Source organism: Maylandia zebra, linkage group LG23 (genome assembly GCF_041146795.1).
Source record: "Maylandia zebra isolate NMK-2024a linkage group LG23, Mzebra_GT3a, whole genome shotgun sequence".
Taxonomy (NCBI): Eukaryota; Metazoa; Chordata; class Actinopteri; order Cichliformes; family Cichlidae; genus Maylandia; species Maylandia zebra.
The window spans coordinates 16,378,324-16,395,508 of record NC_135188.1 but is presented as its reverse complement, the minus strand read 5'-3'; the positions used below and the strand labels follow the sequence as shown (position 1 = coordinate 16,395,508).

The following is a 17,185-nucleotide window of genomic DNA, read 5'->3' as shown; positions in this document are numbered from 1 at the left end:
CCAAGGTGTATCAATCATTCACACACTATGATCAGAGATTGAAAGAGATGGAGATGGAGAGATGCTCTTCATGACACGTACTGTAGCTCTAACTTCAAGTCTCATTCATTGTACCACTAAGGCAATCACTCAGTGGCTCGGGTTCAGTGGCTCTGTCTAAGTATGTAAGCATTGTCCCATTAATGCCTAGATTGAGTGGTTATGCTTCCTCATCTGAGACTAATGGACAGATTATAACCTGAGAGAGAGAGATGACTGATTATTATACCTGCCTGTAGCCCCTATGTCTATTTCTTCATCACCCATATGTCTGTTCCACTGATTCTCTTCTCTGTCATTTCAATTCAAAAGCACTTTATGAGCATGAAAGCTACACCGTCTTGGCAACTTTGCACATAAGTGGTGTGCTGAAGAACCGTACTACAAATGAGTGTCATTTCTTTGTAGCTAAAAGGTGAACCATCCAACAAAGAAACAAACAGCAGCAGGAAATTACACCATCAATTAGTAGCACAGAACAAGAAAAGTTGAAAGAAATGTGCTGTGGTTTCGCTGGTCCAGACTGTTGAGTTTTATATAATTCACACGTGAAGCTTCCGATATTTAATTCGGCTACTCTCGCTACTCAATTCCTACTTAATCTTTTTTTGTCAAAAAAGGTAATATCACCCACTGCAGCCATCCTTCTAAACCTACTGTAGGACTTTATAACAGTCTAAGTTCTGTCCATATTCTAAAAAAACCACAAATCTTTGGCATTTTTCCATCATTAGAACAACCTGTTTGGATAAGTAGATCATGTTTCTTATTTATTTATTTATTTGCTCTTCAGTCATCAGTCTAATATTTCGTTAATTATATGTGTTGTTGGAAAGATGGAGCAACCGTTACTATGGTTACTAAAGGTATATTTAGGAGTTTTTATTTTCTGCTGTGGGTTTAGCTAGCTATATTCTGAATGCTGCCTCTGACCATTAGATCATGTGTTAAATTAGAAAAAGAGCAAAAACACAAATCTGTTCACTAAGACACTGTTAGTCTGAAGTTGCATCATTATTTAAATGCTTAAGAAACTTAAGTAATAGAGCGTGTATTATCCAAATAAGTTTGTATAAAATCAGTCATATACAAGTAAAAAACTTTACCCGAATAATTCACTGTGTATGTTAACATGTTTGTTAAGTTTATGAGCATTGGGGCTAATTTTTCAAAAAGTTCACTTGTTATATTTTTAGTGGCCTGAGGTCCCATTACAGTGAACTGATTAATCATAATGATTATAATAATCCTATTTTGTTCAAAGGTTAACATTTGAAATATGATATTAGGGACGTGGCCTTTGATTGCTATGAGGCTGCTGTCAGTGGCGGTTAAGGAGCTGTCTGCTAGACCAGCGGTCCCCAACCTTTTTTGCGCCACGGGCCGGTTTATGCCCGACATAATTTTCACGGACCGGACTTTAAGGTGTCGTGGATAAATACAACAAAATAAAACTAGTACCGGTACAGAAAAAAATTTGATTTATTCATAACACACGTGACAAGACCCAGGAAAACCGATTTAACGATAAAAACGATAACAAAATAACGCTGAAAACCAATAAAAACCCTGAAAACCATACATTTCACTCCTGAGCCTCAACTCTAGCGGCCCGGTACCAAACAACTCACGGACCGGTACCGGTCCGAGGCCCGGGGGTTGGGGACCACTGTGCTAGACTACCAAAAAAACAAGAACATAAACAAAAACAATCTATATATTTATATTAAATATCTTAATTTTAAACATTTTGTATTAAATGCAGTTATTTACACTTTTTTCTATTTATTATGTTTTATGTTATGTGTTATATGTTATTTTTGCTTGGATGCTATGAGTGAGAAAGAGGTAAATTAAATAAATTAAAGATTATTTAAAAAGATTAAATAAATCAACTGAATTGTGTACGGTGCTAAGGATGAATGGAAACAGAGTAGTGCTGCTACTCATTTTTGGAACAAGCTTTATTTTATTTTTTATCTCTTTTTTTAATACACAATTGGACACCCTGTTCTTAGACTGTCATCCAGTGTCATCTTTCCTTATGCCTACATGTAATTTTACTATTCTCATCAGCTGTGTCTAATCAGAAAGAGACTGGCTGTGACAGATTTGGGGCTTTTTATTGTGGTTATTAAATTGATATTAAATTTAATTCCAGGTGGCATTATAAATGTCCTAAAGTTATAAATTTGACTTTGGTGAACGTGCTGATTTTCTCAATGCTTTTTTTTTTTTTTACAAGCCTCTCCTGCTTAGTCAGAAAACAGGTGGGAGAGGGCTCTTATCTCTGCTGTTTAAAAATACAGAGAAGCACCAGATGGAGAGAAAGAAGAGGAGGAGGAATAGGACAGTGAAATAAATACTTTTTGATGTGTGCGTGTGTTAACAGATAGTGAATGATGATAAATAATTCCTGGTGCGGGGCTGCTGTTGTGTGTGGGTTGGTTAATGGCAGTGGTTGTAGATAAAGCTGGCACGTAAATAGTATAATTTGAACACCTTATAATTTTAACCAAGATAAAAAAAATAAGAGGATTAGGAACAATTCACTTGAGCCCCTGATTCTGATAGTAGCTCATAAAAATAACCATTTTAAAGTTAGTTTAAACTCCATTTAACCCCCCCCCCCACTCCTCCCGAGATCGCATTTATTTTGACTTTTTCTTATATTGACTTTTTGTATTTATTTTTATATTTGTTTGATGTTCTATGTCTCATATGATGCTCTCTGTTCTTTTTTAATCACCCCCTTGGGGATAAATAAATTGTTTTTTGAAGTGAATTTGAATGAATATCTTGTATGTTAGGTTGTGCTCATATTGATTCTCATAGTCAGAAACGTATAATCGAATAGAAACACATAATCATAACCCAGCTGCGAAGTTCCGCTCCAAAGTCGTTCTGCTGTTTTGGTTTGTTTTGGTTTGTCAAATTCGACGCCTTTCCAAAGATGGCTCATTTGTTACCATATGGCCAACGTATCAATCTACTGCAAAGCAGCGTTTTATAGAGGAGGTTTACTGCTCATGTTAATTTGCTGGCAGCAAAGGAAATTTCAAGGAATTGAGAAGAACTGACATGAAACATGATCCAGGAGAGCCTTTCACATGTCAATAAAAGTGTTTTGAGTTCTAAAAATTCACATGAGCATGTGTGATGGTTTCCTAACAACAAACTATGATGATTCTTTGCTGCCACCGCTGTTGCTAAACTTGTTTCAACATTTGAAAACTGGTTATATTTTAAACAACAAATGTACAGTTAGATGAGGAAAAAGGCCAAACAGAAAACACTAAAATGTTAGCTCAATAAACAGCTAAGTCAGCGTGTGTGTACGTGTTACTGAAATAAAGAAGAGGAGACTGATAGACAAGCAGACTGAAGTCATGTTACTTGGTTCTGCTTTTTTGTTGCTGCTTCGTGGTTTTGTAGGTTTTCCCTGGTTGTAGCCATTGACTGACAGAAGCGAAGCAAAGTAGAAGTAAACAGGCTATTAACAAGACTAAGAGAGCAGGAGCCACAATAAAGTGCTGTTCTGAATTTCACATTCACTGGAAATGGGGGTGACAGAAAAAAGTGCAGTTGCTGAAAGCTTTTGTATATGAAAAGGGTTTTTTTACACTTGTGCGAGAGAGTACTGTTAGTGATTATTATTTCGAGTGTGCTATCAGGACATTTGTTGTGTCTTTCTTTATGTATAGGCTAAATGGTTGGTAACTCGTGCTGTTGGTTGTTTTTGTTTGGTTTTTTTTTAGTTTTCTAAATGCTCACTGTGAGCACATTTAGGGGATGTGAAACGGCTGTGTGAGTGAGTTTCTGGGTGTTTTAGCAGCCCCCTGCAGCAAAGGACCAGTGATATTTAATGGATTCTTCACAGCCAGCATGGAGCACAGCAGTATTCATGACTGGCAGTTATGGAGGGTACTCAGATCAAACAACCAGAGCTAATTGAACCCCCCACCCAACACGTTTTGTTCAACTTTTTTTTAATCACTATGCTCCTTTTTTCTCCCTTTATACAAAACTGCCTTTGGTCTAGTCTGATCTGACATAAATCTCCATTAATTTACTGTTCAGATAGCGCCCAGTATCAAGGCTTCCTTTGGTCCTCAACAGCAGTGCTCAAAGATAGGTAGATCATTTCTCATTTCAGCACTGAGAATTACTAGTATACACTGAGGAAATCAAACTAAATGTGTGTGTCTATGAAGGAATTACACCTTATACCTGACTGACACTTAAAATCCATTGTACATTTTCAGGATTAATTAGGCATATCAGTGGCAAAGCCAAATAGCTTCCTTTCACTCTATAATTACATTTAAGTCTGGAGATAGAGTAAAGAGAGAAGGTAACCACTATTATGAAGCTCTGACTTCAGTATATATAATGGCACGTGTCCATGTAACCTTTTTTTTCCACAAAAAGCGTAGAAGATGGTGACCTTGTGTGCTCTCTGCTCTCAGATTTCAAACAAGACCAACATGGGCATCTTACTTATGTTGTGAAAAGATGTCTCTATAGACAGACTTTTCAGATGTATAAGTGGCCTTTGTTCACACAAGGAGACTGTCGATGGATATTCTGTATGGTACACTTTTCACATTTTTATACTCTTTATGATGGCTCCCTTCTATCCTTGAAAATCCCACTGGTGAGTATATTCCTATCTATCATCTCATCAGTCTACACAGTGCTAACCATCTAGTCTCTCTGGCAAGATAACAATATCCCCACATTCTTGATGACAGTGCAATCATATATGAATTTAGGGCTTAAAACTGTGAAATTAAGCATGTGAAGAATTATGTAAATGAGGCTTTATTCTGCTGCGTTTCTCCACTCTGAAACTTCCAACATTTCAACTACGAAGTAAAACCTTAACTATACAGAAGATTTTTAATGTTTTGGGGATATGACAGTCTGTAGTTCAGTTCAAGCCAATGGTGGTCTAAATAAGTGGGGGGCTACTTGCTTAGCACACACTGAGTTAGTTACCATGGTAGACTTCCACATCTGCAAGTGCCCAAGGACTTTGATCAGGTCTAAGCAATATCACATTTTATCATCAGTAGGGGGACATGAGGCTCAGTGCAAACGTTGCAAATGTGTCATATTTCTAATCAAATATGTAACCAAAGCCATGTAACCAATATTCATGTGTCCAGTCCAAACTCCAGAAAAATAATAATAATAAAAATCATTCTTCATCTGCGCTGTCAACAATCATCATGGCATATCAAACCATGATGATGGGGTCCTTGAGGGTCCTGTGCAGTATCTTAGCTGTTTATAGGACTGCGCTCTTCTGGTCAGAGATCTCAGATGTTGTTCCTGGGATCTGCTGGAGTAACTGCACCTAATGCTCCTATTCTTGTACCCCCTTCTGCTGGGGTTACTTGCTTAGTAGCATTCCAACAGCCCCCTATTTTCGTCTCTTGCCCACCGATGCCCTCTTCTCATCAGGGTGCCCTGGTTCCTCAATACCTGACGTGGACCTTGTCAATGCGGGCAACGCCCGAGCACCCTTACTGCATACAGACATCCCAGGTGGGAATGGAACTTGTGACTCCTGTTCCAAAGGCATGTATATTTCTTCATGTATGTCTTTGACTTTGCTCAGTTATGGAAATTTAGTTATCATTTCCCAGATTCCTCTGCTTTAGAGCAAAAACACAAACTCCAAATGACATTGCTAAACACTTTGTCTTGCAGCTTTGATTGTACAAGGTTTGAGCTGCTAATTAATTCCGATTCGTAGCCAAAAATTAAAAATCCACTTGTAATGGATTCTTTGTTGCACTTGCACAAGAGGTTGATCCACTATATGATTAACAGAGAGGAGGAAAGTTTCTTTCAGAATTTGTCGTGGACTGACCTTGGCTTTAATGGACATTCAATTTGAACACATTCTAAAAAAGTACTTTAATGAACATTTAGCTGTGAAACACTCAGGGCTCTGCTTGTAATCAGTGAAAGAACGTTAAATGGACAGAGAGTTACATTCTGACTGTCCAATCAGTGATCACCAAGGACACCACAGCCACTAATATTAACAAAACATCAAAGTTTTCTTTCACTAAAAAAATTTCTATTCTCAAGCCAGTTACAGAACATATTTACTGCTCTGTGTGCTTTCAGTTCCACGCACTTGCCCGTCACCATAAGGACACTCTTATTCTCCACTTTATCAGGATGGCTTCACAGTCAGAAGGCCTTGAGAAGAATAATGTCTGTTCAGCCTTGCATAAATGAATTCGGCCAACATTTTTCTGCAAAGACAAAAATGGTTTATAAAACTATGTTGATGCCTCAAGTCTTCAATTTTTTAACCTCATTTCACCTCATCATTAACCACTATGTTGTTAAGTCTAACGTCACTAGCCGTGTCTGGGCCTAAACTCCGCTGCAGGTCCACATATCAAACGATCACTGTGGCATTACTGAGAGTTGAAAAACTGTCTAAAGTCTTTCATCTTTAATAAAATGATCAGCGTTCTGCTCTACCAGGTGTAACAATTGAGTTTAACATCCAGGCATCCATGAAAACGGAATTTATGACATTTAACGGAGTTAGAAGTTAGCAGGAAGTTAGCTCGCTAGCTTCTATCTAAATACAATATAGCATGTCCTGACTGCGGGGTTTTGGAAACAAATTAAAACGTACAGCTCTGTTATCACTTCCAACATAAATGAAGACAGAAAACTAAACAGCAGTGACGTTTGTAGGGTTACTGAAGTTTGGCTAGCTGGTATATAATGATGTGCTACGTGACCGCTAGTGACACAGCTATGTTAGCATAATATAAACAAGCTAACTTTTTTTCCACTCAATAAAAGTTAACGTGAGTGTAATCGCATGGCAGGATGCTGTAAAAGGACCAAACTTCAGCCAGGAGAACAACTGAGATAATCCATCCACAATACGAGGTTAGTCATTCATATACTGCTGCATGGGCTGGGCTGTAGTTACATCCTAAGGTTTTAAAAACTGAGCTTAAATAAATGATTAGTGGTAATAAAAGCCGAGGGAGGTCAACAGTGATCACTGACTGCTTTAGGAGCTTTTTGAGATTAAATAGAAGAAAATACATAACATTAAACATGTTAACAACACAAAAGCCATATTAAACGCAGACTACTTTAGGCCCGGAAGTAGGATTTGTCACGTCATCACTTAACGACCGGATTAGGAGTATGTGTTGTTCATGCAGAAAATAGCAGGCATGAGGTATGCTTTGCTGGATGCTATCATAATGTCCTCTGGTGAAATCAGGTGGACACTAACCACTTTCATCTGCACAGCATGTTATTTAGACACATACAGAGCTAATAAAATCATATATTCAGTATCTAAATTCTAATAATAACCAAAAGAAGCACATTTTCTCATTGTCACAGTCGGTGTTAAGTGCAGGTGGTAGAGAGGCGTAGGGTGAGTTGGAGAAGGTAGCGAATGTGTTGGTGGTGTCTCCGTTTGTGTGCCTGGTGGCACTGGCAACACAGTCATAGCCACATGATTTTGAATGGAAAAAAGAAAAGAAATTTTAAAAGATTGAGATGAAGTACTCAAAGAGTTGGGGGATTTAGTTAAAAGGAAGAAATGATTCTTCAATTCTGTGCAGAATTTGATTGCAACATTTGATGCAATCTGATAGTTATTTTATGACTTATCATGCTTATATTGAAAACAAATCAGATTTCTTTTAGTTTTATTTTCTGGAAAAGTGAAACAGACGTCAAATCTGTTGCAACCTGACACGACCCTCTGAGTTTTAGGCGTCCTGTAGTCCTCCACAGTCATGTGACATGAACATCACCTATGTGCTCTGAGGCTTTGTGAATACGACGATGAGCTATCTTTGTGTGCTCAGTAGTTAGTTATTAATTGAATAATGAGTGAAAGTTTGAAAAGAAGAGCTTGAAAATGTTTGAGATTTAACATGTAATTTATCTGTAAAAAGGGAACTGCTTGTGGATTAATTGCAGTTCATGTTCTCAATATACCAGAGCCGAACTGAATTGACATGACATGACATGACATGGTAGATATATATTCTAAATCATTATTTGAAACCACACAGCCTTTCTTTCCAAATTGTGTGAACTATTGGAAGACACAAATGCCACAGCAACAAGACTGTGTGCGCAGCTGAATGTTTTTTATTTACAATGTATTTATTTGAGTTGCTGTGTGCTTTACACTTTTTTTTCACCCTTCCAATGAACAAAGTGGTGTTTTTTTTCCACACACACAAAAAATAAATTAAATGCAAAGAGATTGATATGGAAAATTATATTATAAAAGGTTCCACAATATACAGTATATAAGTAATGTCTTTATATATACACAGCACAGTGTTATTAGTGTTGTTTTGTGTATGTATTTGTGGATTTCATGAACATAAGGTGGAGCATCTTGGTGCAGATTTGGATGACTTGCTGTAAGATTGTGAAATATGGCATAAACCTTGGTGGGCTTAAGGGGTTTAAAAATGACCTTGTAGCTGTCATTTATTTTATTTTTTGTGTAGTTTCTCTTTGTCATCATTTCCACGTGTCATTACATGTGCTCCTTTACTGTTTCCTTTCAGAGGTTTCAGTCTATTGGTGACATTTGGTGACGATGACTGAGATAAGACACCAGTAATCCCTTACAGATACACCCTATGATGAATATTTTATTGACGCTATAAGAGCTATAAATAAAATGACAGCTCTGGTACAACTGAAAATCTTTACAGCGCTGAAAGGTACATTACACTACCTCTTCTGAGATTTTAAAAAAAACATGCAGCTAGTTAAGAGAGTGTCCACTTCAACCTCCGACTGGGAGCAGATATTATCTTTCTTCATGTGAGCTCAATAATTACTACTTATAAGGAAGCACTAAAGAATATCCACTGGTTTACAAACCTGACAGAAAGAAAATTTACATTTTAGTTATTATGTATACAGAGTTTTAGTAACAAAGCTTGATACTGATACAGTTTGATACTTGGTATCTTTGACAGAACACAGGAAGGTAATGTAGGTTTAGTTATATTACCTACTTGGTCCTAATGCAAGTGTAATTTCAAAAAACAGCAACAGACATAAAACACTTTAATTAAAAACTAAATAAAGACAAATGCAAAATCAGAAAGCCATAATTCTTGAAGAATACGTGAAAATGAGAATAATTTCCCTGAATATTTGTAGATTCTGATATAAATGAATGTTGAAAAAAAACATCACTTTAAAGCTCTTTCCTTTACTTCTTCTCTCTGCCTCTGTCATCGCATGAGGCCATGTCCCAACTGTATACCCAAACACAAACACACTCACACATGTCCCTGTGTGTCAAAAGATGTGATGGATTACAACAATCAAACAATATTTCATGAGTCCCAGCTGGCTGCGAGAAGCCAGAGCCATTTAAATTTGTAGGAGAGAACTGCGCTCGTTGTCTATTTTTGTCCCCTCTGTCTTCCACTCTCCTCTGCAATGAGTCACGCTCTGTTCTCAAACCTACTGTGACACACTCTTATCTGAAGGAGCACAAACACGCGGGAAGGTCTGTCGATTAATATCTTGGAAGGCATTAGTTTATGCTGTTCTTTAGAATAATAACACATAATCCTCAAGAAGTCTGCCCTTCTCTCTTCTGTCATCCCAGGCAGTCAGCTCTTCACATTCTCCGAATCCAGGAACAACTTTCATACAGCTGAACCTTGCACGATGTCTGTATCTTTCATCTCCTTTTATGGGTTCAGTGAAGTCCGCAATCGCCAGATAGATCCCCTTTAGATTAATGGTAAATTAGGGTAATTCTAGCTTAAGCTCACCCCTGCCCAGTTGTTTTCTTTTTTCGTTTTTCTTTTTTAGATGTCTGTCATAACAGGTAGTAATAGTAATAGTAACCATATGAGAATACTTATGTATAAGTATCAAAAATAGCAAATCTTGCAGTGGTTTATTTTATTGTTATTCTTTAATGGAAATGTTAACAATGAAGTTTTGTGTTTCCTCTGGAATGCATGGGTCATCATTGTTTTTCTACATATGCAAACATGGAAAGCATAAAGGACATAATCAGCTCGTATAATAGAACAAATTAAAAATGACCTCTGTATTTTCCTCAGTCGCTATTTGGCAACAGTGTTACTGCTGTGCTTACTGCTGTGTACTGCTTATTGCTAACTGACAGTTGACCATTAAGAGCTGAACACCTGAACAAGAACCTTTGTCCTCATGCAAACAGTTGCATGGCAGATTTCAGCCTTTCCAAAACAGGCCCATTGAATCCAGCCAGATATCATTTAATAGAGCCAAGAATACAAGGCAATTAACTGTAAATGAAAGGTAATTGATTTGCGGTGCCAAATGTACTGTAAAACAAGCCTGCTTTGTGTTTACAGCCTAATGAGGACAACATTGCATCGTTACTGGATATGTATGCGCGTTAGCTCGATAGGGGGAATCTGTTTAATTTAGTGTGTTTAGTGCCCAGTTGGTGGAAGGTTTAAAAGAGAGACTGCTCAGGTCACAAACTAATTTTGAAGCCAGATAGGGAACAGATGTATGGTCTAAACTTTTTGCTATGCTATGAGAAGAAGAAGTAATAATTTTCTATTGATTAGATAAAATAAGAAAATAACTGATTTCTGATTTTTCTAATACCCGCAGCTGATATCCGCAATGCATAGACGTGACCAGCAGCATCTGAGCATGTGACGCAGCTCATTCCTGATCTTTAAACTTGTGAAAACAGCATGCAAAGGCTAGCAGCTTTAACTATTTAGAGAAGTATTTCATGACTCTTCTTTCATCCGTCCATGAGCTGTATCAGTTTAATATGTGGTTTAAGTTTATCCCTAAATGACTTCTATTATTGTGGTATATGCTGAAGAAGGCACCGGTTATAACAGGGCAATTTCCCATCTGATTCTGGCTATAAGGTGCAATCAGACAAACCTCTGACTCTGCTCATTAAAATCAAAAACCTTGCCTTATTTTGACTTTCAAGGTCTTTGTGAATTTCTGATTTCCAGTGCTGCTGTTATTTTTAGATTGCTCCATGGAAGCCCTGTTCTGACCACTCACACGTGCAGTTTTATGAAAATCTATGATTGCACCACTTATTTTGCTCCAGCTAATACTGCAAAGGCTGCTGTTCCCAGCAAGGGCATCTGACATGCACGAGACTCCAGACAATGCACCGCAGTGTTTTATTGTGTTATATTTGATACCGTGTCGATCCTGACAGCTGACCCATGGGGTTTATGCTTTGACATGTGATGTAAACTTGTGTTGCCATGCATTAATTTTGTCTGTATTATATACATAAGATCACCTTCAAATGTGATGTGGCTTATAAGATAGTGATTTGGTCCTTGTTACAGGCAGTCCAGTCCTGAAACAGCCCTTAAGGTGTAAATTGTTCATTTCACAGGTCTTGTTGAGACATTTACTCCGAGATTTTGGTTCTCAAACTTTCAAACCACAACCTAGTGACTCCATATCGTCTCTCTTTTTAGGCTAATATTTTTTTGTGGGCATAGCTTAAACGCGATATTCTTTTTCATCCATTGTTCCTGTTGTTTTTCTTTCTTTCTTTTTGTACATATCCGTCTAGACAAGAGTGCACTATCGCTGCCCTTGCTTTCCTCAGCCTCCGCTCTCAGAGACCATGCAGCTTTCTTCCAGTCAGAAACTATGCGGCCGGCAAATGACCCAAAAGAGCGTGACCCCTCCCACGTGCGGATGCTGAATGATGTACTCCGTGACCTGGAGAAGAGCTTCATCATCCCACAGACACCGCCTGGAGTGTACAGGTAGGAGAAGAGTTATTGCTTCAGAGTTGCAACATTGGTGTAAGGAGGTATAAGCATTCCATTTACCGTTAGCCAATGCACCCCCAGGATACCGATGCTTTCAGTTTCAAGACCTGCAAGATTATGTTACATAATTAAATCTCCACAATCTTGAATATATTTTAATTAATTGTTTGACATTAGAAGTTTCATCCTATATCAATGTGGCTGTTTTCTCTGTGTTTTTATGGGTCACCAGTTCATTTCTTTGCCTTTTTACATTGTTAAAGTTTATTATTTATTCCACATGGCATTAAAAGGTCTTAAATCTAAGCTAAGCAAACTTGGAGATGACTGGAACAACATTCTTCTCAGAAACCTTTTCCACCTTTGGCTCACTCACAGTTGCCTCCTCCACATCACCGATGGCACAGTTGGTCCTCCTACCTCCTTGTTAGCGTGGTTTAGTTTGCATGTTCTCACATACCTACTCAGCTCCCCAGATACAGCCAAGCCATTGCATTTGCTGTGCGCTCCAGCATCACATACCACTTATCAATGATACTAGATGGCATTTTCTCATTAAAAAAGAAAGTTGTGTGTGATAAAGTTTCCCTATTGATGAAGTCTTTGCAAACTGGAATTTTTGAATAGTTAGAAATATGCGTATTTGTTGACCGGCAGTGTTCTTTCCTGCCTTTGTTCACAAAAAATGCCGTTGAGGTCTTTGCGTAGCATTTTTGCCAGCTGTTATCAGTCGACTCCACTAGTAGGAATATGTGGTTTGCACATTTGTTGGTTTACAAGATGATAAAAAAAAAACTGGTTAAACACTGCTGTAAGGCATTATTAGTGGTCAAAAATTCCACAGGGATGAAAAACTACTTGAGCAAAGCTCATGTGAGCAATACTCGAAACAAGTTTATTGTGTTCTATCCTGAAATGAAAGTGTGTTTCTTTTACACATCCTTTTCCAAAATGTGCCTCCCTGTTTGTCTGCATGTGCCTTCTGTCGCCCTCTTTTAGTTGTTGGAAGTTGGGTTTCTGCATTTTTGATTTTTCCTTTGTTTTTTGTGAAAACTTTATGGCATGAGCAGAAATGTTGATTCTGTATTAACAAGTTAACTTTTTTATTAAAGATGATGAAGTGAACAATCAAATGCTCTGCCCTCCATCACTGGTAGGTGCAGCCAAATTGTGAACTCAACTCAACATAAGTGGTCATTAAAACCATAAAGTCCATATGACAGAGTGCATAAAATTCACACGCAGAACAAAAAAAATACAGTGTACAAATATTGTATTGACATCACTTTGGTACATCCAACCAAGGATGTCTAATTAAATTCCTGCCATTTTGACTCCTCTCATTGTGTCTCTTTTTTCTGTCTGGACTTTTAAGTTTTGTCACTCCATTAGTTTATTTGTTTAAAAGTTTTTTTCCTCAACCACTAGCTAGCAACCACTATCATCGCAGCACAAGGCCTAATGAACACAGAAGTATGTTCACTCCTAAGAGGCGGCGTTAAATCTAATCCACTTCAGTCCAATCTTTCGTTGCCATATCAACTCCTTCTTACATAACGCATTTCGATGTCCCTATATAACAAAGAGGAAGGTAAACGAGCATCTGTGAATGTGTTCTGTATTTATTTTGTTTAGGAATCCCTCAGCCGATCTTATTTGTTCTCGTTCGATCGGTCTTGAATGATCTGAACTGGAATTCATATGTTTAATAACATACAGAGAATGAGGCAGTCACATTGCTTGGTATATATACCCTGGAGTTATTTAAATTCATGACTTCATTTGAAAAGGTCTTCTGGTGAGCTGTCATTAAACAGATAATTAGAGAGGCCTTTATTAAATGTCACCTGTTTAGCGTGCAGAACTCTTCATTGTGCGTGTGATCATGAGAAATATCCCAAAACTGTACACATTGATTGTAGTGGTGGCCCAGTGCAGCTGAATGAAAGTGGTTCAATCACTAGCTTATTCAGAAAATCCTGGCAGGCAAAGAACAAGCTTGTAGGTTACACCTGTTTGAACACAATGGCCTGTAGCCTGCATAGCAATGACTCATCTAAACAGTTCCCACTATGCCTGGGAAACATTTGGAACACGTGGCAACTCCGGAGGCCAAATCCAGGAATTCAAATTTGCTGATGAATAGAGCAGTGACAGTAAGGGATTACAGGAAATATACTTTATCACGGATAGTCTAATCTCATTTCATTTTGGATAAGAGAGACCCTGTCAGCATTTGTAATACTGTAACACACACAGGTTCTTCAAATTAGCATCCTTTTGCTTCGATACCTTTGTAAGTGGGTAAGTCAGCTGTGCACTATGTTTATTCTCTGAACAGCTTCATGTTTCAGCTCCTGAAGCTTTTTACATAATCTTGTATTAACTACTTATTGACAGATTTTCAGTATTGGATTGTTTTTCAGCATTTTGGTCTTAAAGTTCTGATTTCTGTCTCTCCCAACATTTGATGTTATTGTTGCTGCTTCTTTAACTCTGGTAAGCATTAAATGTGGTTCTTGTTCTGAAGCTGGTAAGACTAACTTGTCCTCTGCAGCAGAAAACCTCTTATAGGAGCTGGTGCAGTTATACAAACCACCAAATTACTTTTGGATTGGCTAACCTTAATGTCGTTTCCGTCTTAACGTGCATTATTCTTTTGTTTTTTGTGTTTTGTTTTTTAAATAGCAGAAAAAATGTTATTACATTAAAGAACTTTATATACTAACAAATCCTAACATAAGTAGTCTCAGCAGAGTTTCTCAATATTACAGAGGCAACCCAACAAACACCTTTGAGGAAGAACTTTGCAAAAGTGGGGGAAGAATTTCAACAGGACGGGGAAAAAAAAGTAAAAGAAAAGAAAAAGAAATGAAGTGAGGCCATGTACTTGGAATCTTAGGGTGAGAGAGGAGCCAGGAGACAACAGACAATAAAAAGTGAGCAGGTTGGTGGGGTCAGTAACTACAGGTCAGAAAACGTCAGCCCACAGAGCCAAAGGTGCATGCAGAAATGTGCAGGGCGAGGGCAAAGTAGAACAAGTACAGTCTAGTGGAGAGAAAACAAGTTCTCACTGATAGTCACATACAAAATATAAATATAAAGTAAAGAAGAGGATGCCAGTTTGCTGGATAACAGCACCACCTCTGCAAAGCAAAAGTAGTCTTAAACATTTTTACTAGGCAAGAAATTCAATGAATTAACGTTTAACTACTCTCACGTTTTAACTAAAAACGATTCCCTGTGACTCCTGGGAGCCATTTAAGGTGCTGTTTTTGTGTGAAAACTTTACTTACTATCCCATATGTGTTACTTCACTGTTTGGATTCCTTTTTCTTCTAAACTATAGAAAACTGTAATGATGTATTTTTTTTCCATCCCTCTCATTCCAACCAGTTGGCTGAACTCAAACTTTTGTCCTCTTGAAGTTGTAACTCAGTCCAAAATTAGATGACACAAGGAGCACATAGGTGCAGGTACACTCGTTAACACCCTTCTACTGGTGGTGGGATTTCCAATGCTCATCAAGGATAACTACTCCGTAAACCGAGGGGTTTTTGTGGTTTGTTTTTAGCGCTTTAAGTGTCTCTTTTTACATCGGCTTCACAAGCAGCTTCTGTATGAGTTGTAGGTTTTATTTTGCAGTTTTAGGTATAATAATTCTAACATTCAGAAAAGTTTATCCTCACTAGCTTTTCGTCAATCCTCACAAGATTGGTTGTGCAGTGCAGGATAAAAATTTACTCATGTACCCTATGCTATTTGTTTATTTATTCATCATGATTCAATACTGCAGTCGATAGAAGCTGAGGAGCTGAAGCTAGCTACGGATTCAAAAGTCCATTCAAATGGCCAAGAGACCTCTTTTAACTTCAAACGAAGCTCATTTTCATTTAGACCTCCTCTGATAATATGAAAGGAAACTACAATGTTGTATTAGAAACACACAAATGCATCATATAAACTGGACCACACATTTAAACAACTTCTTAATAAGGCACATACCTTCTCCTGGAAAAGTTTGAATATAATAAATCGGAAAAGTATGTGAAGTCAACAAGTTCTTATAACTTCGCCAGTAGTGTTGGCACAAACCTGAATTTGAACTGCACAAGCCTCTTCATGCACAAGATAACGTTACGGATAAATCATTCACAGATGGATACAAGTACCTAACTTGGTATATACACTTTATATAAAATTGAAAATCAAAATGATTATCCTTTCCATGATTTATGTAAAAAAAAAAACAAGAAAATCATTTTTCCCCAGATAAAATAAATTAGACTTGTCTCCTTTAGTGATCTTAGTATCAAATCATACATGTTAAACCATGGAGAAGTTGACTTTCGTTGGCTTGTTTCTTTGTTCGATTTATTTGAAAGCTTGGGAGTAGGGTGTTTTGGTTCCATCAGGGTGCTGGGTCTTTTCACTCAGCATCCTGAGCTAATTGTGTATTATCTTGGTATCATGATGATTTAGATCCTGTTTAAACACAGTTTAGTCATGTATTATATTCTGATATATTTGAGTTTTGTGGTTTGCCTTCATTATGATTTATTCCCTGAGGTTGTGTGTTTGTCTCACTCCCGTGTCGCCCATGTGAGTCTGTCATGTCTTCAGTGTTAAGTTCACCTCCCCTCTGTGTGTCTTAGGTCTGCATCTTTATGTTTCCTGTTTTATTGTGACAGTCTCGTGTTCCATGTTCAATGTGTTTAATTTTGCTTCCCCTCTGGCGTCATCTTCATTCGTATCAGCTATGTTCCCCATGTCTTTCCACTCCCCTCGTCTCCTCTCTGTGTATTTAGCGTGTCAGTTTTCTGTTATTCGTTGTCACGCGATGTCTCCAGGTTTCCTCATATCCACCCCAGGTTTTCATGTTTAAAGTTGTCACATATATTTTCTAGTTTTCCCAGTTTGGGTTTAGTTTAGTGTCGAATTGTTTTGCCTCACCCTTTGTTTTGTAGTCTTTATCAGCCACAATAAACGTCTCGCCCTTAATCTCGTTAAGATTCCTGTTTTGTCCACGTTTCGTTTGTCTGGATTTGGGTCCACTACTCTCCACTTCAAGTTCAATTCAATTCAATGTTATTTATACAGCAACAAATCACAACAACAGCCACTTTATATTGTAAGGTTGACCCTACAATACTACATCCAAATATATTCAAGTAATACTAGGAGTCCCGGATGGGCCCCTTACACCTCTCACTGGAGATGAGGAGAAGGTGGTTTGCACGAAAGAGTCCGAAAGGGAGAGTGATGGAGAGCATAGATTTAAACCATGTGAAGCGGAGGCTGATTGGCTCACAGGTAGACGA

At 37.9% G+C, this 17,185-nt stretch overlaps 1 protein-coding gene across 1 annotated transcript in view; it reads left to right on the top strand.

The window, feature by feature from the left end:
- The window catches only part of naaladl2 (N-acetylated alpha-linked acidic dipeptidase like 2), a 471,898-nt gene that overhangs the window by 440,594 nt on the left and 14,119 nt on the right, over positions 1-17,185 (top strand). The window contains exon 17 of the mRNA XM_076880772.1: positions 11,660-11,858. Coding sequence (XP_076736887.1) covers positions 11,660-11,858 — 199 coding nt within the window. The remainder of the gene's footprint in view (positions 1-11,659; positions 11,859-17,185) is intronic.